Source organism: Bufo gargarizans, chromosome 3, assembly GCF_014858855.1.
Source record: "Bufo gargarizans isolate SCDJY-AF-19 chromosome 3, ASM1485885v1, whole genome shotgun sequence".
NCBI lineage: Eukaryota > Metazoa > Chordata > Amphibia > Anura > Bufonidae > Bufo > Bufo gargarizans.
Window position 1 is genome coordinate 71,573,856 of NC_058082.1, and position 24,106 is coordinate 71,597,961.

The 24,106-nt window shown below is 41.4% G+C and overlaps 1 protein-coding gene across 4 annotated transcripts in view; it reads left to right on the forward strand.

The window, feature by feature from the left end:
* Nucleotides 1–24,106, forward strand: part of SPART (spartin) — a 52,003-nt gene that overhangs the window by 23,372 nt on the left and 4,525 nt on the right. For 3 of the 4 annotated variants that reach the window (XR_006388195.1, XM_044284769.1, XM_044284770.1), the window contains exons 3-7: nucleotides 11,880–12,077; nucleotides 14,142–14,274; nucleotides 16,403–16,597; nucleotides 17,470–17,628; nucleotides 17,714–17,804. Coding sequence is in view for 3 of the 4 variants with exons in the window: in XM_044284769.1 (XP_044140704.1) it covers nucleotides 11,880–12,077; nucleotides 14,142–14,274; nucleotides 16,403–16,597; nucleotides 17,470–17,628; nucleotides 17,714–17,804 (776 nt within the window). In the remaining variant the exon portion in view is untranslated. Of the gene's footprint in view, nucleotides 1–11,879; nucleotides 12,078–14,141; nucleotides 14,275–16,402; nucleotides 16,598–17,469; nucleotides 17,629–17,713; nucleotides 17,805–19,458; nucleotides 19,505–24,106 lie in introns of all 4 variants that reach the window. The other variant, XM_044284771.1, reaches the window with a different exon arrangement.

The following is a 24,106-nucleotide window of genomic DNA, read 5'->3' on the forward strand; positions in this document are numbered from 1 at the left end:
GATGACCTGGCCTCCACAGTCACCGGACCTGAACCCAATCGAGATGGTTTGGGGTGAGCTGGACCGCAGAGTGAAGGCAAAAGGGCCAACAAGTGCTAAGCATCTCTGGGAACTCCTTCAAGACTGATGGAAGACCATTTCAGGTGACTACCTCTTGAAGCTCATCAAGAGAATGCCAAGAGTGTGCAAAGCAGTAATCAAAGCAAAAGGTGGCTACTTTGAAGAACCTAGAATATGACATATTTTCAGTTGTTTCACACTTTTTTGTTATGTATATAATTCGACATGTGTTAATTCATAGTTTTGATGCCTTCAGTGTGAATCTACAATTTTCATAGTCATGAAAATAAAGAAAACTCTTTGAATGAGAAGGTGTCCAAACTTTTGGTCTGTACTGTGTATGTGTGTGTGTGTGTGTGTGTGTGTATATATATATATATATATATATATATATATATATATATATATTTTCTTTTTTTTTATTGAATAACTCAGTGGCTATACAAAATTTTGAATTACATGAAATTACTAAAGCATTCAGATCCAGGTGCTGGTTTGAAAACTGTAGAATATTTTTCATTGGACAACTTTTAGGTCTCTTTCACACGAATGATACGGACTGTGTCAGGATGCATTCAGTGAAACTCGCACCATTTTGCACGCAAGTTTAGTCAGTTTTGTCTGCATTTCCGTTCAGCATTAGTTTTTTCCGTGCGGGTGCAATCAGTTTTGATGCGTTTTTTAACATGTGAAAAAAAACCTGAAGATTTACTAAAATTTCCTAGCAACAGTTTTGTGAAAAAACGTATTGCTTCTGGGTGCAATGCGTTTTTTACTGAAGCCCTATTCACTTCTATGGGGCCAGGGCTGCGTGAAAAGATGCAGAATAGAGAACATGCTGCGATTGTCACGCAACGCAGAACTGATGCGTGAAAAAAGCGCTCATGTACACAGACCCATTGAAATGAATGGGTCAGGATTCAGTGCAGGTGCTATGGATTCACTTCACACATTGCACCCGCGCAGAAAACTCGCTTGTGTGAAAGGGGCCTTAAAAGGTAAAAATATTGTTGAAACGGATCAGTGTGTGGAAACAACGAACTCTCCAACAATCCCGTTACGAGGCTGCACAGTTCTCCAGTTCCTGCTACTGCGAAGATGTCCCAACACAGGGATATGGGACTGCTGCGGCAGAGGGGGACGGGTACGGTCATTATTAGGGATGAGCGAATTTCATGTTATGAAATTCGTTTGCGCTTCGTTTAGTGGTAAAAGCAGAATTGCGTTTATGGATTCCATTACCACGGACCATAACGCAGTTCTAAGACGGAATGTATTTAGTGGCATTCCGTTATTCATTCCGTCATAATAGAATCTATGGGTTGCATAACGGATCCGTCCGGCTTCCGTTATGCAGGGGAGTCCTCTCCTGCATAACTAAAACGGGACGGATCGCTTATGCAGCCCATAGACTTCTGCTATGACTGAATGAATAACGGAATGCCTCTAAAGACATTCCGGTATGCATTCTGTCATAGAATTGCGTTATGGTCCGTGGTAACGGAATCCATAACGCAATTCTGCTTTTACCGCCACAACACAAAGCGCAAATGAATTTTAAAATATGAAATTCGCTAACCTCTAGTCATTATTAGTGATAAGCGGCATAGGTAATATATTCGAATTCGCTAATTTTTGGCAGAGAATTTGCAAATTTGAGAATTCGTGATCTCCAGTTATTGTTTACTTGATTGCGAAAAATCGGCAATGTTATATATTCGCAATAAATTTGCGATTTAGAATATTCAACACTATTCATGAATACGAATATATAGCACTCTATTCGAAATATTTGCAAATTCTCGAAGTGGCGATATTCGCGATTTAAAATTTCCAATTTGAATATTCGCGCTTAACACTAGTCATTATGCCTTTTTTATTTCCCACCGGCTGACCTGTTTTAATGTTGCCTAGAAAAAAAAAAACTTCAATCCAACAAATAATAGTAAAAGTCCAGCTCACCTGCATCAACAGTTTTAAGAGTGCACGGATGGGATGAGACCCAAGCATATAAACTTGAACGGAAAGGAAGAAAGATCCAGCACCTTGTTTTTCTTGCTTGACGTTTATTCCACAAACCAAATGTACAGCGGTGATAGAAACCTCCAAAAATAAGCCCCAGTACGGTCTACATGTTTCGAACCAGATGGTTCTTAATCATGACCTCCACAGTAAATTTCCAACACAGTGTATATATAGAGAAGCTTTCTGGATTTTAAAACTAAATTCCAGAAGCCCTGCAGGACTAAACCAGAGAAAGGAACTTATGTATATTTACTGATAGCATTAACAACTACACCATGTTGCAACTTTGAAGGATATTATTGTATAGCCTAATTGAACTAAAATGGATTGCACCCAGCAGATACAGAGGAGTGTTCAGACAGGGCGTTTCCAGATGCAGAGGAGTGTTCAGCCAGAGCGTTTTCAGATGCAGAGGAGTGTTCAGACAGAGCTTCTTTAGATGCAGAGGAGTGTTCAGACAGAGCTTTTTCAGATTTTTTCATATATCTGTTCATTTTTTATATCTCGTGACTGCACTCTTATTTCTCTCCTCCCTACCTGCTGGATGCAATAATATTATAGAATGTTTGTTCATAATGGCTCATTTTGGATTTTAATTTTTAATTCTGAATGTGTTTTTGTGCACTTAAATTTCTGTTAGCACTTTTAATTACAACACCTGAGATAACCAGCACCGCCCTGCTAGTTTAATGGGGGAGGGATTTCTGTGTTCACCTCTCTATATATACACTGTGTTGGAAATTTACTGTGGAGGTCATGATTAAGAACCATCTGGTTCGAAACATGTAGACCGTACTGGGGCTTATTTTTGGAGGTTTCTATCACCGCTGTACATTTGGTTTGTGGAATAAACGTCAAGCAAGAAAAACAAGGTGCTGGATCTTTCTTCCTTTCCGTTCAAGTTTATATGCTTGGGTCTCATCCCATCCGTGCACTCTTAAAACTGTTGATGCAGGTGAGCTGGACTTTTACTATTATTTGTTGGATTGAGGTTTTTACCGTGTCTCCCTGCCTGGAACAAAGTTGCTAGACTATCACAAACCAGCGGTGACAATAGATTCCTCTTATATCAAGCCCCAAACACAATTTGTTGCACATGGCGTTTGCTATAAGGCCGGACCGCTTAACAAAAGCGGAGCAGGTATTTTCAAGAAGCGATCCAATCTGTCCAAAACCCATACAATATGGAAAGCATCTTTTTACAATTGGAAAACCTGCAAACTCAAGAATTAAGACTCTGGTGGGACCATACCACTCTGAACAAATATCTGGAAAAAGACATGATACCCAGAGGTCTAAGAATCAAAAAGATCCCTACTACTGTATATTCGAATGCTTTTGTACAAACATGGAATAACATACTCACGGACTGTTCGTTCAAACTTATGAAATTGATAGTGGAGTATGAAGCGGAAAAGCTGGTTTTGATACAACCTGAAATAGACAAATGCAAACAATCTATGTCTCAATATGAATCTACTCAAAAATATGACGAATTATTACAAAAGGTAAATAATAACATCAAAGAAGCTGAGGAACATATCATTGAGTTTAAACACAAAAAGTTCCAAAGGGATCTATACGATTATGACAAGGATCAAGTATACGAATGGGGGCGCAGAGAAAATCCCTATCAAACTCCAAAATCCATACTGAAAAATACAAAGAAAAAACAACAACAACAAAAAACGTACAAAAACCACAACTGTCAGTTTTGACTCATCAGACTATGAGGGCTTTGAGACCAGTATGGAGATACAATCAAGCGAAAAAGTGGACACAAAAAATAATACTACAGGAGCTCAGTCCTCATATTACAAGAAATCAAAAATGAAGTCTAAAAATCAATCAAAAAACGAGTCAGAAGAGGAGGAAGAAAGCACAACAAGAAAAGCACACAATATGGCTACCCGATTTCAAAGAAAACAGTGACTCAAACACATGAAGTGATTAATTTATCAGATGCCATTTTAACTAGAGCAGCAATTAGAATTGTTGAGTTTGGGTTTAAATTTTGTTCCTGCCACTGACTTTGACCTGTTTTCAACCTTACTGGATATTAATAAATTCATCAGATTACTCACGGTTAAAAAACATTTCAGTGAGGTTGGGAACAGTTCAGACTCAGTGGCAGACACGAGGGTTGAAAAACATCAAAATCTTTATACAGGTTTTTCTTTCCGTGAACAGGTTACATTGTTGCAATTGCACAATTTACAGGAATTTTCAGATGACATGTGTGAACATAATAAAGTGAATTTTCAGGTGAAAAATCCCAATTTCTATCCCCTTAAATCACGGAGCAGTGGAATGGATACATTCCAAGAAGTAATAGAGAAAGAACTGATGCAAATCCATGCTGACACAGTCGGCAACAAAATAAAATAATTATAAAAACAATAACCTTACTAAACTACAAAAAATAGCTATGGGGGAATTGAGAGATAGGGAAGATATTGTCATCAAAATGGCAGACAAGGGCGGCGCGGTGGTGGTTCTAGACAAAATAGTATACCAGCAACAAATGTTGGAAATTTTGGGGGATACAACTACATATTGCAAGTTGGACTCCAATCCTTTGGAGTGCTACCGCAAGGAGTTAACAGACATTCTACAGGAAGGTAGAGATTTGGGAATTTTTTCCCATGGTGATTTTCAATATTTAAATGTACAATGTCCGATTACTCCTATTATACACGCCTTACCCAAGGTTCACAAAGGTCTCTGCCCACCACCGCTCCGCCCTATAGTCTCGGGAATTGGCTCTCTGACAGAGAAATTAGGCCAATGGCTAGATACAATCTTACAACCTTTAGTCAAAAGAACACCGGGGTATATAAAGGACACAGGAGATATACTGAGAGGGTTCTATGATAAAAAATGGTCCCAAAATTATACATGGTTGACAACAGATGTAGTCAGCCTCTATCCTTCCATCCCCCATCATATAGCGCTCCTAGCGTTAGAATACCACTTACATCGCTACAGTATGCATGGTGACGTTTTCATTGACTATGTACTAAAGATAACTGATTTTCTACTCACACATAATTATTTTAGTTTTGACAACAAGTTTTATTTACAAATACAGGGTGTGAGTATGGGAGCGAAGTTTTCCCCGTCACTTGCAAACGTCACCATGGCGTACTGGGAGGAGCGCTATATATATGACACCGATAATCCCTTTGGTGATTGTATAGAGTGGTATGGCAGATACATCGATGACCTGTTATTCATTTGGTCTGCCGATGTATCTGCCATACCCTCTTTCCTGCAATATCTCAATGGTAATCTTTATGGCTTGCGGTTTGTTGGAGCACATGATGGCTGCAAAATTAATTTCTGGATGTAACTCTGACGGGTATTCCGGGACAGACAATATGCACCCGAACATACCGTAAACCCATAGCGGGAAATACAGTACTGCGAGCTGACAGCCATCATCCTCTCCACACAATAAAAGCCATTCCAGTAGGGGAGATGATCAGAGCCAGGCGCAATTGCAGCAGGGACTCTGACTTCTATGAGGAGATACAAACAATTGCCAACAGACTACAGGATAGAGGTTATCCACTGTGGATGACCGAAAGGGCATCTAATATAGCCAAGGGAAAAAAACTGCAAAATTTGTTATTTGGATCCCCCTTAAATCACAAAAAATCTAACAGAAAAGAATGTAATAGAGAAAAAACTGCTGAAAATAGACAGGAGAGAGAAAACGGAATCAAACCAGATTCCACCAATATCCCAACACTTGTACTAACCTTCAGCAACCAATTCTCTATAATAGAAAAAGCGGTCTCCAAGTGCATTCCCATCTTGTATGAGGATCCACAATTATATAAAATACTAAGGGGAGGACACAGAGTAGTATCCAAGAGACCTGCGTCTTTGGCTGCCTCACTGTCTCCTTCTTGTTTCAGTTTAAAATCAGTGGGAAAATCACGGACATGCTGGTTGCGATATACAGGCTTTTCACGATGTGGCAGCTCCCCATGCAGAGCTTGCAATTATGTTACCCCAAAAAAACAATTCCAAGATTCTGAAGGTACCAATAAATATCATATTAAAACTTACATTAACTGTAATACATCAGGGATTATATACATTATTGAATGTGAGGAATGCCGGCTAATATATGTGGGTTGTTCAACCAGAAAATTTAAAGTGAGGCTGTTGGAGCATATTAATTATATATTAAATCCTGCATATGTTAATATCTCAAGTCATAATAGAAGTCTATCTTCATTTACAGCCTATGCTATAGAAAGAGTGTTTTTGCCCACAAGAGGCGGAGATTTCAAAAAGCTTGTATATCAAAGAGAAGCTTTCTGGATTTTAAAACTAAATTCCAGAAGCCCTGCAGGACTAAACCAGAGAAAGGAACTTATGTATATTTACTGATAGCATTAACAACTACACCATGTTGCAACTTTGAAGGATATTATTGTATAGCCTAATTGAACTAAAATGGATTGCACCCAGCAGATACAGAGGAGTGTTCAGACAGGGCGTTTCCAGATGCAGAGGAGTGTTCAGCCAGAGCGTTTTCAGATGCAGAGGAGTGTTCAGCCAGAGCGTTTTCAGATGCAGAGGAGTGTTCAGACAGAGCTTCTTTAGATGCAGAGGAGTGTTCAGACAGAGCTTTTTCAGATTTTTTCATATATCTGTTCATTTTTTATATCTCGTGACTGCACTCTTATTTCTCTCCTCCCTACCTGCTGGATGCAATAATATTATAGAATGTTTGTTCATAATGGCTCATTTTGGATTTTAATTTTTAATTCTGAATGTGTTTTTGTGCACTTAAATTTCTGTTAGCACTTTTAATTACAACACCTGAGATGACCAGCACCGCCCTGCTAGTTTAATGGGGGAGGGATTTCTGTGTTCACCTCTCTATATATACACTGTGTTGGAAATTTACTGTGGAGGTCATGATTAAGAACCATCTGGTTCGAAACATGTAGACCGTACTGGGGCTTATTTTTGGAGGTTTCTATCACCGCTGTACATTTGGTTTGTGGAATAAACGTCAAGCAAGAAAAACAAGGTGCTGGATCTTTCTTCCTTTCCGTTAAAAAAAAAAAAACTACTGTATATTAAATGATAAGAGGTTTTGTAATGTATAGTTAAACCTCATTATATTATACAAATATGACAAGACAGTAGGTGTATATCAGCACAATAGCCTCCTGGTTAAATATACATGGGTACGATTGGATTACTGCCACATTCAGACTGGCACTCGACCTGCATTCTACTTGTTTTTCCATGAGTTCGACTGAACAGTAGACATTACCCTATGTGATTATTCCGGGTCTGCAGAAGATTGGATTGGGTTTCTTTGTTTTACAAAAACACAAAACAATTGAAGTGAATGGGACTGAACGCGATCCCAAGCACAGCCGCGATACAGTGTATGGTGCTGTGCTTGGTAAGCTGTGAGAAGGCAGCGGCGCTCACAGGAGCGCCCATGCCTTCTCAAACAGCTGATTGGCAGGGGTCCCGGGTGTTGGACCCCCGCCGATCAGATACTGATGGCCTATCCTAAAGTTAGGTCATCGGCATCCAAATCTTGGAGAACCCCTTTAAATATATAGAGTAAGAAGTGACTGTCCAATCGTGAGCTCAAAATGATATGAAGGTCAGTTTCTATTGGGGATTTTACCAGCTGTTTATCTTCTGCGGCTCTTTAACTCAGCTCCATTAGGGCAGAGTCTGTGGTTCCTACAGGGAGTCTGAGACACACCCCCTGGTCCCATTGGTCAGGCTGCTGCTGTCTCCCTTCCCCGGGCAGCTCATCCTCCTCTGATTGGCTGCTGTGCATGGAGAGCTGATTTCTACTATACGAAGGGCAGAATACATATAAAGTACAACGTCAAAAATAGACAAAACAGAACATGCTGCAGTTTTCTCTGAATGAACAGATGGTCCATGAAAAACTGATATGACTATATCCACTGGAGAGATGGACTGTGAGGAGAATTTCAGTCTGCATTGCTGTAATTTACGTCACATTTAGCAAATGTGGCACGTTATCTGATAAATTTGGTGCATTTCTATGTCTAATACTTTGGTCGTTTGAAATTAAAAATGTCATATAATATTTGCACAAATGAGCCCAAAAAGTGCAGGGAATACATTTCCACATTGACTTAGGGTTGTCTCAATAAATCAACCTATTCCCTATCCACAGGAAAGAGGATGTTTATCCCATCAATCTGCACTCAATACTTCATAATGACAAAGTAAAAACTGAATGTTAGAAATCTTTGCTCATTTATTGAAGGAAAAACTAAAATCTTGCATTCACATAAATATTCAGACCCTATACTCAGGACAAGCACCTTTTGGCAATGATTACAACCTCCAGTCTTCATGGGTATGATTGGGGGATTTTCTGCCATTCTCCTCTGTAGCTTCTCTCAAGCTCTGTCAGGTTTGATAAGGACCATCGGTGGACAGCCATTTTCAGGTCTCTCCTGAAATGTTCAATTGGGTTCAAGTCAGGGCTTATTATCCCCAAGCATCTCCTCTGTTGTCTTGACTGTGTGACAGGTAATTGTCTTGTTGGAAGGTGAACCTTCAGCCCAGGCTGAGGTCTAGAACACTCTGGATCAGGTTTACATTAAGAATATCTCTGTATTTTGCTCAACCCTGAGCAGCCCCCTGTTCCAGCTGCTGATCTTACAGGGGGATATGATGGTACAATTAACCCCTTCAGGTGCGGCATCTGAGGGGTTAATTGTGCTGATCACGGCCCCCCTGTAAGAGATCAGGTGCTGCCAGGCAGCAGGGGGCAGTCATGTACACAGTTTGTACTATATTCTAACTAGAACTCTAACTCATATCCGACAGTATATTCTAACATAGAGGCGTTCCCATGGTGATGGGGACGCTTCAAGTTAAAATATACCATCGGATTGGAGAAAACTCCGATCCGATGGTATAAAAGGGACTCCAGACTTTACATTGAAAGTCAATGGGGACGGATCCGTTTGAAATGGCACCATATTGTGTCAACGTCAAACGGATCCGTCCCCATTGACTTGCATTGTAATTCAGGATGGATCCGTTTGGCTCCGCACGGCCAGGCGGACACCAAAACGACTTTTTTTTTCATGTCCGTGGATCCTCCAAAAATCAAGGAAGACCCACGGACGAAAAAACGGTCACGGACCTACGGACCCCGTTTTTGCGGACCGTGAAAAAATACTGTCGTGTGCATGAGGCCTAAGAATGATGGAGGTCACTGTGCTCTTGGGAACTTTTTCAGTGCAGCAGCATTTTTTTACCCTTCTTCAAATCTGTGCCTCTAAACAATCCTTTCTCTGAGCTCTGTAGGCAGTTCTTTCCTCCTCATGGCTTGGTTTTTGCTCTTATATGCATTGTGAGCTGTGAGATCTTATATAGACATGAGTGGACACGATTTGGAAAGACCTGATCAACTGAATTTAGCACAGGTGGACCCAATCAAGGTGTAGAAACATCTAAAAGATAATAAAGAGAAATGGGAGGCCCCAGAGCTAAATTTCAAGTGTCATAACAGAGTTTGAATACTCAGTCAGGTCCATAAATATTTGGACATTGACACAATTCTAACATTTTTGGCTCTATACACCACCACAATGGATTTGAAATGAAACAAATAAGATGTGCTTTAACTGCAGACTGTCAGCTTTAATTTGAGGGTATTTACATCCAAATCAGGTTAACAGTGTAGAAATTACAACAGTTTGCATATGTGCCTCCCACTTGTTAAGGGGCCAAAAGTAATGGGACAATTGGCTTCTGAGCTGTTCCATGTCCAGGTGTGTGTTATTCCCTCATTATCCCAATTACAATGAGCAGATAAAAGGTCCAGAGTCCATTTCATGTGTGCTATTTGCATGTGGAATCTGTTGCTGACAACGCTCAAGATGAGATCCAAAGAGCTGTCACTATCAGGGAAGCAAGCCATCATTAGGCTGAAAAAAAAAAAACATCAGAGATAGCGCATTAGGCGTGGCCAAAACAACTGTTTGGTGCATTCCTCCTTTTAAAGAATGTTCCAATGAGCTCAATGACACCAAAAGACCTGGAAGACCACGGAAAACAAGTGTGGTGGATGACTGAAGAATTCTTTCCCTGGTGAAGAAAACACCCTTCACAACAGTTGGCCAGATGAAGAACACTCTCCAGGAGGTAGTAGCTGTATGTGTGTCAAAGTCAACAATCAAGAGAAGACTTCACCAGAGTGAATACAAAGGGTTCACCACAAGATGTAAACCATTGGTGAGCCTCAAAAACAGGAAGGCCAGATTAAAGTTTGCCAAACGACATCTAAAAAAGCCTTCACAGTTCTGGAACAACATCCTATGGACAGATGAGACCAAGATCAACTTGTACCAGAGTGATGGGAAGAGAAGAGTATGGAGAAGGAAAGGAACTGCTCCTGATCCTAAGCATACCACCTCATCAGTGAAGCATGGTGGTGGTAGTGTCATGGCGTGGGCATGTATGGCTGCCAATGGAACTGGTTCTCCTGTATTTATTGATGATGTGACTGCTGACAAAAGCAGCAGGATGAATTCTGAAGGGTTTCGGGCAATATTATCTGCTCATATTCAGCCAAATGCTTCAGAACTCATTGGACGGCGCTTCACAGTGCAGATGGACAATTACCCAAAGCATACTGCAAAAGCAACCAAAGAGTTTTTTAGGGGAAAAAAGTGGGATGTTATGCAATAGCCAAGTCAATCACCTGACCTGAATACGATTGAGCATGCATTTCACTTGCTGAAGATAAAACTGAAAGAACAAGCAGGAACTGAAGACAGTTGCAGTAGAGGCCTGGCAGAGAATCACCAGGGATGAAACCCAGCGTCTGGTGATGTATGTGCGTTCCAGACTTCAGGCTGTAATTGACTGCAAAGGATTTGCAACTAAGTATTAAAAAGTGAAAGTTTGATTTATGATGATTATTCTGTCCCATTACTTTTGGTCCCTTAACAAGTGGGAGACACATATGCAAACTGTTGTAATTCCTACACCGTTCACCTGATTTGAATGTAAATAACCTCAAATTAAAGCTGACAGTCTGCAGTTAAAGCACATCTTGTTTGTTTCATTTCAAATCCATTGTGGTGGTGTATAGAGCCAAAAATGGTAGAATTGTGTCGCTGTCCCAATATTTATGGACCTGGCTGTATGTCCATGCCAAATTTTACTAGTTTCTTTTTTAATAAATTTCAAAAAATTCTGTATTCGCTTTCTCATTATGGGGTGTTGGAGATTGATTGGGGGGCTTGCATTTTTATTTTTTTTTCTATTTTAGCACAAGACCGCAACATAAAATGTGTGAAAAGGACTGAAGACTTTCTGAATGCATTGTATTTTACTTGCTTATACAGCGCCAACATATTCTGCAATGCTATACAGACATCATCATCAGTTGCCCCATCAGTATGTCTTTGTAGTGTAGGAGTAAACCGGACAACCCAGAGGAAACTCGCACAAACACGGGGAGAACATGCAAACTCCATGCAGATGATGTTCTTGGTCGGATTGGAACCCAGGACCCCAGCACTGCAAGCCACCATGCTGCTCAATATGGTTCACATTGATTTAGTTGCTGAATCCGGGCCTAGTATTGTGTAGGCATCAATGTTACTGAATGCATTCTGTAAAGGTCTCGGAGATGTATACAATGTAACTACCGCTAACTGCAGTATGTAACATATGTGAGTGCCACTATATAGTGCTATTTATCGAACTATAACAACATATAAAAAGTGCTATTTGTTTGGCAGGTGTGTGACTGGCTATATCCCCTCATGCCTAACCAATCTCCGGTGCTACGCTCTAATAATGGGGTGTACATGTTCCCAGACCTGATGTCGCAGGAACCCGGCTCTTACGTGGGGGTGGTGCTTTCAGCTGAGCTTCCAGCCGCTGATCTGGAGCTCTTTGAAGACCTAATGAGACAGATGTCTGACCTGAGAATTCAGGTGAGTGGAAACCAAGGAAAATCCTACCGGTGTGCTGGGAGGGTCATACAGTGAATATGGTCTTTCAGAATGGAACTACTCACTGATTGTGTTCTAGATTAGATACTCGGACATTAGTGAGACTTGTCACTATCCTGAATCTCTGCTCAGCCCATATTAGAATATCAAATAGACTATATAGGTCCGTTAAATAAAAATGATGAAAAAAAGCCTTACTGACTTGCTTAATCCCCTGACGTTCCAGCACTCCTGCTCTAGGGGTCCCAGTAGTCTTTGTTTCCGGTGCTGCAGTGATATTGTCCCTCGCTGTTTCAGGTGATCTCTGCAGCTAGAATCATGTAAGGTAGTTGGGTACCTCACCCTTGTAGCAACACCGGCGCTGCAGTGATGACATGCCCAAGTACCTTAGGTGACCAGGGAGATCGGTGATTGGCGGGCATGTGGACTAGTCATTGCTATCATTGCTGCAGTGCTGGAAACAGAGACCCCCAGGTAGAGGTAATCAACATAATTTCAACGAGATGTAGTGCAGAGACGCTGACCGTTTCACGTCTTTATTACAATTGAGGCTAAAAAAAAGTACTGCCAGATGTCTCCAAGTAAACAAATACATAACGTCTGGACAGTGTCCATTGTCTTTGTGCTTAGATTGTTCAAGTAGGTCAGATGGTTTCACACCCACTTTGTTTGGTGGACAGTGTTTTCTTTGTACCCAAGTGTTTCAGAGCCTCATATGGTGCAATCTGGAGACCCTCCAATCCAGTACAGGGGATAATTCTGTGTCGCTTGTTTCACTGCTGCTAAAGCAGAAAATACTCATATTTCAGTTCAAAGTTCGCTGGCTTTTTTCTGTAAGAATTATTGTACCAGGCAGAAAAATCAAGACCTTTTTGGGGGCATACCCCCCAACATGTCCAACTAGGAACTTCCCTTTGAGTAGTCTGGCAAGGTGCATAAGTGCCTGATGCTCCTACATTAATGCTGAGAGCATCCGATCTTTATGTACCTGGCTGGTGGCAATGAAGAGGCCTTGGGTGGCCCTTGGGTATTGGCCTACTGGGAAATTATCCTATAGGGTCTGTGGCCAGTCCGCCCCTGAAAGGATCACGGCAGAGGCCAGTGACTGGCTGCAGCAGTCACATGAACGGTGTATGTGATAGTGGCACTAGAGCAGATGGCGGGATTTACTGTGTGCGTATACAATATTTTTTTTTTTATTGCATACCATTAGCTGAGTTTTGGAAACTTTTTTTCTCAAAGGGTCACTGTACTTTCAGAAAACATTTGATATGTCATAGGGATATATCAAAAGTTTTTTTGCTCGCTGGCAATCTGAGTGCTGAGCCCCCCACCGATCTGTACAACGATGAGAGAGAAAACTCTAGTTAGTGAGATTGGCCCATAGACTTTCTATTGAGTCGGTCTCGCTTCCTATCCTGCAGCGAGTAGAAAGAACACGCTAAGTGAGTGCTTCTCTCCTCTCATTCTAGAGTTCGTGGGGGTCTCGGTGCTCAGAACCCCACTGATCAAAAACTTTAAATATCAAGGGTTTACTAAAAGTACTGTGGCCCTTTTTAAAATCCCAGAGAGCCCCCTTAATTTATTATTGAGTTTAATGGGGAGGAGGGGGCATATAAATCCTTAGCAGACAAAATTTTTGCATGTTAATCAGTATAAAGAAAAGCAAAAGAATTCGGGACCTGCATCAGAAAACCTGAGCTCCAACGTCTATAAAGATTTATGAACCCAATTAGACTAAAATTAAAGGCACCCCCATTATTAATCCCTTCATATAAAATTCTGTAATTTACAATATACTGTAAGTGTTAACCTCTGAGGCACTCCAGTCTACCGCCAACTACATGATCAGTGATTCAGTGCTATATACATAGTTCATCTGTAGCGTTAGATATGCAACACATTGACCCCAAAGATATCTGATTCAAGGCTACATTTTTAATATGAATGCAATAAAGAAAGGCTCAGTATTAAACAGAAAAGACTTCTATAATGGCTCATCTTGAGATTTTACTCAACTGTATGTTATTGTGTCTGCTATTCAAGCCTGGTGAAGCATCAGGTGAAGTCATAGACCTGACCCAGACAATTCATGTCATTGAAATACCCGAACCGACACCAAAGGAGAAGGAAGACTTTCCTCCATGGAGTGAGAAGGTTGCCCATGGAATTCTTCAAGGTAAAGATAATTATAACTGATACAGGCTTTTCTCTCAGATTATGCATGAAAGGAAGTAAGAAAAACAACTGAAAATGAATTAAAATGACTTTAATAAGCTGCGGAATGAATAACATTCCTTAGGATATGGAAAGAAGTAAAATGTGAAGACTGATAAAGCAGGAACATCTAATTCATAGGGATTTCTGTAGCTACAGTCGACTCAAACTGCATACTTGGAGGATATCCGCTCACTGAAATAAAGAATTTTATTTATTTTTATGTATTTTATGCACTTATATAGCTCTGATATATACTGCAGCGCTTTACAGACATTATCATCAAGCTGTCCCCAATGGAGCTCACAATCTAAGGTCCCTGTCAGTATATCTTTGGAGTGTGGGAGGAAGCCGGTGTACCAGGAGGAAACCCACACAAACACGGGGAGAACATACAAACTCCATGCAGATGTTGTCCTTGGTCCGATTCAAACCTAGGACCCCAGCGCTGCCAGGCACCAGTGATAACCACTGAGCCACCGTGCTGCTTAAAGAGGACCTTTCACTGGTCCTGACATAATAATATTAGTACCGGTCAGTGTAGAGCATAATGAGTAGAAGTACCTGCAAATTTTTTTTTTCAGATCAGCTGATCCGTTCCCCCGCTGTGCCCCTCGTTCTCTATTGCCGCTTTGTATGCTAATTTAGTAGCATTGGTACAGGGAGGAGGAGAGGGCCGTGTTTCTCAAGGGAGCATATCCTTCTTCCTGGCTGTGAGCTGCCCAATCGCAACAGAGAGCGTCACAGCCAGAGAGAAGGTGAGCTTCTTTTTTTTTTTTTTTTTTTTTTTTTTTTTTTTTAAGGGAAAAGCAGACACCCCTTGAGAAACAGAGCCGTCTCCTCCTCCCTGTACCGATGCTACTAATTAGCATACAGGGCGGCAAAAGAGAACGAGGGGCACAGCTCCCCAACGGAGCAGCCAATCTGAAAGTAAGAGCAAACACAACGCAACAGCACTCTGCAAACAAAATATATGGACTAAGGCTATATTCACTGTATAAATAAATGAGGCACTTGGCAAATATATTTTGATAAAAAAAAAAAAACATTAGTGCCCATCCACCACTGCAAGATGACCTCAGTCTGGATGGGAGCCTACTCTATGCGATACCTCTCTCTTTGCTTGCTATGGCTGATACAGCAAATTACACAGATCCCTGCTGCAATTTTGAGAAAAACTGGTTTCAACTCATATGCTAATTGGGTCTTAAGTGCATCAAAGACGGTCCTCCTCTTTCACCGGCCACTCCTCCTTCATGTTGACTAAGCGGGTCAGGTGTCTGAATTGTCATCTCACCTGATCCTGATCAACTTAAAAGGAGAGTGGCAAGCAGAGAATAGAGGAGCTAGTATTCACCAAGTGGCTCGGGCCTGGCCTTGGTGCACTGAAAAGGGGAGTCGAATACTGATGACCTATATTCAGGATAGGGCATCAGTATTCTAATACTGGAAACCCCCTTTAAAACCTAATTAACATATGTCTTATTGCAGCCAGTGCATAAGTTCACAACTTAGAGCTGTCGTGGTAAGCCACAAAGCTGGTGGTCTTGAGGTACATGAGCATTCCAAACCACTGGTTGGGGACTACTGTTCTTGATTGACAGTGTGACATTTTTGATGGCGAAGCACCTTGCTGCCACTTGGACCGACATAACCCCATGTGATCTCAACACAATTAGTTTTTTGCATAAAAGGTTGTTTCCTATAAGATTCATGAGAAAAAGTCATGTATTGCTCTGCATTTCAAAAATCACATTATTTTCCTGCCACATAAGCTCTGAAATTAGAGGCTCCACGGGGAAAAAAAAACTGTTTTCCATCACCATGACCATATCTTTGTAGTCTTCAACATTTAAGTTGTTTGGCTCATACTGAAGAAAACAATGGTGTTGATGTTTTTATCTCTTTATTATTTTACAAATCGGTGTGTATGTATGTGTGTATGTATGTATGTATGTATGTATGTATGTGTGTGTGTGTATATGTATGTGTATATATATATATATATATATATATATATATATATATATATATATATATATATATATATATATATATATAATATATATAATTTATTTTTATTTTTTTAGGAGCTTCTTGGCTGAGTTGGGGTTTGGTAAAAGGAGCAGAGTTGACTGAAAAAGCCATTCACAAAGGTGCCACCAAGTTGAGAGAGCACATACAGCCTGACGATAAACCTCTAGAGGTCAATCCCACAGTGGCCAAAGGTCTCCACGTAGCCAAGCAAGCCACTGGCGGAGCAGTAAAAGTCAGTCAGTTCCTAGGTAAAGAAATAAAGTACACTGGTAACACCACTTAAAGTGTTTTAATGATCTTTAAAAATTGTGTGCAAATGGTTACATGCAGTAAGATGATTCAATTACTAATGCAGTGTCTGATACCCATGTAAGCCAGTGTCACATGCAGTCTCATGACCACGCTCCTTGTTTGACTCGCTAGTCTTGACACAGTTATCTCCCTGTTCACCTTCCTGTAATACAGGACATCACATCATATGCCTCCTATTTTCACTGCTCCTTCGCTCTTCTCTCTCGCCTCCTGTCTCTGGAGGGATTGTGTTGTACATGCTGAGCAGCAGACAATGCAGTCTCAGTACAGAACATAAACGCAGAGCAGACAGTGAGTAATTAAAGCATTTTGCATTATACCTTGCAAAATATGCAGGCAGCTGTATATGGAGGAAATCTCTGAGAAGTGATTCATGGGAATTGTAGTTCTTCACTTTGGTAATCCCGCCCATTGCAAGCCCTGGCGGCATCAAAACAAAGGAGCTATACAGAACCAGGCAAGATAAGAAAAATAATTACTTCTGGGCAATGGTGGCAACATCTAGTGAGCATTCAGATACCTATAGGTACATTTCTAGAAGCTCAGAAAATCCCTATAAATGTACTATTTTATTTTTCCTGGATTATGTAACATGTAATATAGGAAGTATATATTATAACAGTTGATTAGACGATGACTAATATGGGTAAACTGATCATAGATATGGTGTTATGGGTAAATTCTTCCATAGCAGAGACATCACTTGGTAAAAGTTATGTCTACCATGGAGGTTAATTGCTTCACTAATAAGTGTATCTTTAAATTTTTCGGTAATTAACCATGACCAACTGGATTTTCCTTGTACTAGTGGATGGGGTCTGTGCTATAGCAAGTTGTGTTGGGAGAGAGCTGGGGCCCCACGTGAAGAAACATGGCAGCAAACTTATCCCTGAATCTCTAAAGAAAGACAAAGATGGGAAATCTCCATTTGATGGTGCCATGGTGGTAGCGGCCAGTGGAGTACAAGGTATTTAAGTGGTTTTAAGGCTAGTCTATGTGCTTTTGTTAATACAAATCTCGCAGATAAATTTCTAATGTGTTTTTATCTTAAGGATTTGCAACAGTTTGGCAGGGTTTGGAGTATGCTGGGAAGAACATTGCCAAGAGCGTGGCCTCAGAGACGGTTCATACGGTCAAATACAAGTAGGTCTCGCCATCTGTGTTGCCACGGTCTACTGGAGATAATGTACAAGTCGTCTTATGCAATCTATATATTCAACTCGCATCTCTTCATTTATCTCTTAACTTCTTGGTAATGTAGTTATGAAGGGAAGACACTCAAGTTGGTATTTGCTGAATATCATGCTCTGCATAGAGAGTAAAGCCTCATTCACACGTCGGTATTTGGTCAGTGATTTCCATCAGTGATTGTGAGCCAAAACCAGGAGTGGAGCTACACAGACATACTGTAAGGGATCAGAGAAAGATCTGCACCTGTTTTGGCTCACAATCACTGATGGAAATCACTGACCGAACACTGGCATGTGAATGAGGTATAATACATTGCCAGGACAAAGCAGCATTAGCGATCACATCTCACTAGTACCACGTACGTTTGTGGCCAGGGAGTAGTGATGTTACAAGCAGTGCCAGCATGCTGAATTCTAATTACAAGCATGATGAAAGAAGCAAGGTGGACAGCACGCCAAGCAACATCAGATTGGAAGTAGGTGAGCGCCTCCTGGTGCATTTGGTCCAACTCACCTGTGGAGCACCCCAGCTGGTCAGCAATATGTGGACTACTTGGTCCAGTAGCAGTCTCTCGGCTAACACACAGCCTTTTTCAAGCATAGGTCGCGACTGGTTGAAGGTTGTCCACATTTGGCTGACCAGTCTGGGTGCTGCCTCCATCTCTTCTTTTACTTTATACACTGTATCACGCCTGTAATTATATCTAAAGTGTCTCGGACTACCGCCACAGTTTGACAGTCTGAAGCCGTGGTGATGCAGATAACTATGGGTACCATCTAGATTGCAAGTTAAAGCATACATGCCAACATTAAAAAGGCAAAAATTGAGAGGGGTCATCTGGTTTGCATCGACATCCTTTAAAACAATAATTTATGTAGATAGGCCTCGTTCACACAGGTCTTTTTGCCAGCAGAATTTTGGTGTGGATGCTGTGCCAAAAAGTTGCCTAGCAGCAGACCTGAATCCGCCCCCCATTGTTTTCGATGGAAGGTCACCCTGCACTTCACACGGCTGGAGCTTAAAGCTGCAATCGTGGCAATAATGGACACATCCTTTCCTGGGGCGGTGTCTCCTGGAGACTGCGGTGGGTGTCTACTTGTGGTTTAGCTCCATTCAATGGGGCTAAAAGCAAGGGGGTCTGCAGATTTGAAAATTAAAATCCATGGCACAGACTTCATCGTTTTCTGCCTCGGAATAACTGGCAGATTTTTACACTGTCGAAATCCACCATGTGAGCTAGCACTTAGGAGACTGGAAAACCCCTTTGATGTCTCAACATTTGGGCAGTTTGGTCACACTAATGGCTTAGGGCTCGTTCACACGAATCTGTGCTGCCCGATGCCGTATTGCGGACCGTTCCGTGGCCATTCCGCATCAACGTTGCGGACCTAGTAATTTTAATTGGTCCGCAAATCCGGAGATGCGGAACACTACGGAGTGCTTTCTGGGGTTCTGTTCTGTGCTTCTGCACGGGTTGAGGAGCTGACAGATTCCCCTTAATGGCATGGCTGCACATGATATTATCCAAGAGCTTGGCGATTTGGCTAGAAATGAAGACTCCTATCTCTCATCATTATCTGTAACAAGACGAATATTTCTGTTTTAGATGCAGGGGCCACACTATGAACGAACCTCCGGCTACGAAACCTTAAGTGATTACCACTTATTTGTTATTTTGATGTCATAATTTCCAATTTCAATCATCGCTGATTTGGACTTTTTATATAAAATATTATACCCTAAAAAGACCTGCAGGTTTGCATTTTTCATGGAGTTATGTTGTGCTATCATAATGGCACTCGCATTAAGGGTGCATTCACACAACCGTATTTTCGGACAGTGTCCGCATTTTTTGCAGATCGCACCCTGACCTATTCATTTCTACAGGGCTTCCAAAAAAAATGCAGTCAGCACATGAATGTAGAATTTGTCCTATTCTTGTCCGCTTTTCACTAGGGCCCATGAAAAGTGCGGGATGCACACAGACCCCCATCAATATTTTGCGGATCCACGATTTTCGGACCAAATAATGGATACTTTTGTGTGAATGAACCCTAAGTAGGACAGTAAGGCTACTTTCACACCAGCGTTTTTGCTGGATCCGTCATGGATCAGCAAAAACGCTTCTGTCATGATAATACAACTGCCTGCATCCGTTCTGAATGAATCCGTCATGAACACCAGTGAAAGTCGATGGGGGAACGTATCTTGCTCCTCTTCCAGGACGCACTCAAAAACGCTGCTTGCTGCGCTTTTGTGTACATCATGGGGATGCAACCAAATGGAACGGAATACATTTTGGTGCACTCCGTTTCGTTCAGTTTTGACCCTATTGACAATAAATGGGGACAAAACAGAAGCGTTTTCCCTCCCTGCTGAGATCCTATGACGGCTCTCAATACCGCTAGTGTGAAAGTAGCTTAACTTACATCAGTGATCCTTCACAAACGAAAAATGTCACAACTGAACACGTGTTACTTTTCAGGGTATAATTTTATCTTGTAATTAAGATATGTGTTGTAACATTTGTCAATCTATGAGAAGATAATACCGGGGTGAGCATGCCAGGACATCTGGATCATTAGGCTGGCTCGCACAGTTAGAATTTGACACCAAAGGGCATGAAGTGTAAAGCTTCTGATTCTCATTTTCTGAGACGATCCTAGTTTTGCCAAAAAAATAAAAGAACATAAGTGCACTGTGTGAACAAAGCCTTAAAGGGGTTCATGATTAATGACTGCATAATGAAGAGTCATGCCACCTGTCGATTTATTTGGTATTTTAATTCTTCACAATTTCCAGATTTTTTACTGTCTAACTGTAATTGTTCTTGGTTACATCCAAAAGCTAATAACGCTTACCGACCAAATACTTCTCAGTGCTGAGGGTTTGTTATAGTTTAAGGATTTGGCATTTCTGGGTCCCACGTCGAAGCGCTTGTTCATCGGGTGAGCCTGTCGGTCTTGCAGGCGCACCAGTCATCGTTTCTGGGCAGCAGATCATGCGGTCTAAACAGCCATCTGCTGCCCAGAAACAATGATTCTGTATGAGGACGAGCGATCGCAATAACGATCCCCCGTCTTCATACTGTGAAGGAGATCGCTGCATGTAAATGCAGAGGTCTCCTTCACTGAACCAGCAGGAAGTAACGCTTACTGACAATCGGCTGTACATCGGAGCGTCTAAACCCGGCTTAAGCTGCAGTTTGTTTCTTTGTGAATTCATGTATGAACAAGGCCTGATAAGTATTAAGTCTGTACGTTTTCAGACACTGGATGTTAATCAGAAATGTTTTTAATACATGACTGCAAACAGATCTGTTGATGCCACTTTTCTGAATAATGTATTCAGTGATTTGGGGGTGGTTGGTGCTTGATTTAACAAAAAACAAGCAGCATCATATTCTGTTAAAGGGAATCTGTCAGCACCATATTAAACTGCTGACAGCACTAGGTAGGGGCTGGGAAGAGCAGTACAAACATATGCTTTGGCAAAGCTTTTATTATTGGGAGTAGTGAGACTATTAAGTTTTATTATGTTTTTGCAAGTGCCCAGGAGGTGGAGCGTCACTGTCCAACCAGGACCCCACTACAGCGGTCACTTTGTATGGCAGAGGGGCGGGGCTGTGAAGCAGATCAATTCAGACAGCACTTCCTAGCAAAGCTCCACCTCCTGGCCACTTGCAAGAGCAGAGTCTGGCAGAATAAAACTTAATATTCTCACTTCTCCTGATGATGATCAGTCTACAAAAGGTATGTTTGTCCTTCTCTCCTCAGACCCTACCTAGTGCTGTCAGCAGTTTAGCATAGTCAAAAACGCTAACAGACTCCTTTTAATTCCAGGTAATATGGGTAGAATCATTCTATAATCTGTTTACAAATGTGCAATTAACTGCCAGGAAGTGCAATCCTTAAACAGAACCCAATCTACTCTTCCCCCTTCTTTTATCACTTCTAGATCAGGTCATATATATACACTACTCTACTCTTAACCACTTAAGGACCACAGGTTTATACCCCCCTAGTGACCAGGCCCTTTTTTACAAATCGGCACTCCACAACTTTAGCGGTTTATTGCTCGGTCATGCAACTTACCACTCAAATTAATTTTACCTCTTTTTCTTCTCACTAATAGAGCTTTCATTTGGTGGTATTTCATTGCTGCTGACATTTTTACTTTTTTTGTTATTAATCGAAATTTAACGATTTTTTTGCAAAAAAATGACATTTTTCACTTTCAGTTGTAAAATTTTGCAAAAAAAAAAAACGACATCCATATATACATTTTTCGCTAAATTTATTGTTCTACATGTTTTTGATAAAAAAAAATGTTTGGGTAAAAAAAAAAAAATGGTTTGGGTAAAAGTTATAGCGTTTACAAACTATGGTACAAAAATGTGAATTTCCGCTTTTTGAAGCAGCTCTGACTTTCTGAGCACCTGTCATGTTTCCTGAGGTTCTACAATGCCCAGACAGTACAAACACCCCACAAATTACCCCATTTCGGAAAGTAGACACCCTAAGGTATTCGCTGATGGGCATAGTGAGTTCATAGAACTTTTTATTTTTTGTCACAAGTTAGCGGAAAATGATGATTTATTTATTTTTTTCTTACAAAGTCTCATATTCCACTAACTTGTGACAAAAAATAAAAACTTCCATGAACTCACTATGCCCATCACGAAATACCTTGGGGTGTCTTCTTTCCAAAATGGGGTCACTTGTGGGGTAGTTATACTGCCCTGGCATTCTAGGGGCCCTAATGTGTGGTTAGTAGTTTGAAATCAAAATGTGTAAAAAATGGCCTGTGAAATCCGAAAGGTACTCTTTGGAATGTGTGCCCCTTTGCCCACCTAGGCGGCAAAAAAGTGACACACATCTGGTATCGCCGTACTCGGGAGAAGTTCGGGAATGTGTTTTGGGGTGTCATTTTACATATACCCATGCTGGGTGAGAGAAATATCTCTGCAAAAGACAACTTTTCCCATTTTTTTTATACAAAGTTGGCATTTGACCAAGATATTTATCTCACCCAGCATGGGTATATGTAAAATGACACCCCAAAACACATTGCCCAACTTCTCCTGAGTACGGCGATACCAGATGTGTGACACTTTTTTGCAGCCTAGATGCGCAAAGGGGCCCAAATTCCTTTTAGGGGGGCATTTTTAGACGTTTGGATCCCAGACTTCTTCTCACGGTTTCGGGCCCCTAAAATGCCAGGGCAGTATAAATACCCCACATGTGACCCCATTTTGGAAAGAAGACACCCCAAGGTATTCAATGAGGGGCATGGCGAGTTCATAGAAATTTTTTTTTTGGGCACAAGTTAGCGGAAATTTATTTATTTATTTTTTTTCTCACAAAGTCTCCCTTTCCGCTAACTTGGGACAAAAATGTAAATCTTTCATGGACTCAATATGCCCCTCACGGAATACCTTGGGGTGTCTTCTTTCCGAAATGGGGTCACATGTGGGGTATTTATACTGCCCTGGCTTTTTAGGGGCCCTAAAGCGTGAGAAGAAGTCTGGAATATAAATGTCTAAAAATGTTACGCATTTGGATTCCGTGAGGGGTATGGTGAGTTCATGTGAGATTTTATTTTTTGACACAAGTTAGTGGAATATGAGACTTTGTAAGAAAAAATAAAATAAAAAATATTTCCGCTAACTTGGGCCAAAAAAAATTCTGAATGGAGCCTTACAGGGGGTGATCAATGACAGGGGGGCGATCAATGACAGGGGGGTGATCAGGGAGTGTATATGGGGTGATCACCCCCCTGTCACTGATCACCCCTCTGTCATTGACCACCCCTCTGTCAGGCTCCATTCAGACGTCTATGTTTTTTTACGGATCCACGGATCGGAACCGCAAAACACATACGGACGTCTGAATGGAGCCTTACATGGGGGTGATCAATGACAGGGGGGTGATCAGGGAGTGTATATGGGGTGATCACCCCCCTGTCATTGATCACCCCCCTGTAAGGCTCCATTCAGACGTCCGTATGCGTTTTGCGGATCCGATCCATGGATCCGTAAAACACATATGGGCGTCTGAATGGAGCCTTACAGGGGGGTGATCAATGACAGGGGGGTGATCAATGACAGGGGGTGATCAGGGAGTGTATATGAGGTGATCACCCCCCCTGTCACTGATCACCCCCCTGTAAGGCTCCATTCAGACGTCCGTATGCGTTTTGCGGATCCGATCCATAGATGCGTGGATCCGTAAAACACATGCAGACGTCTGAAT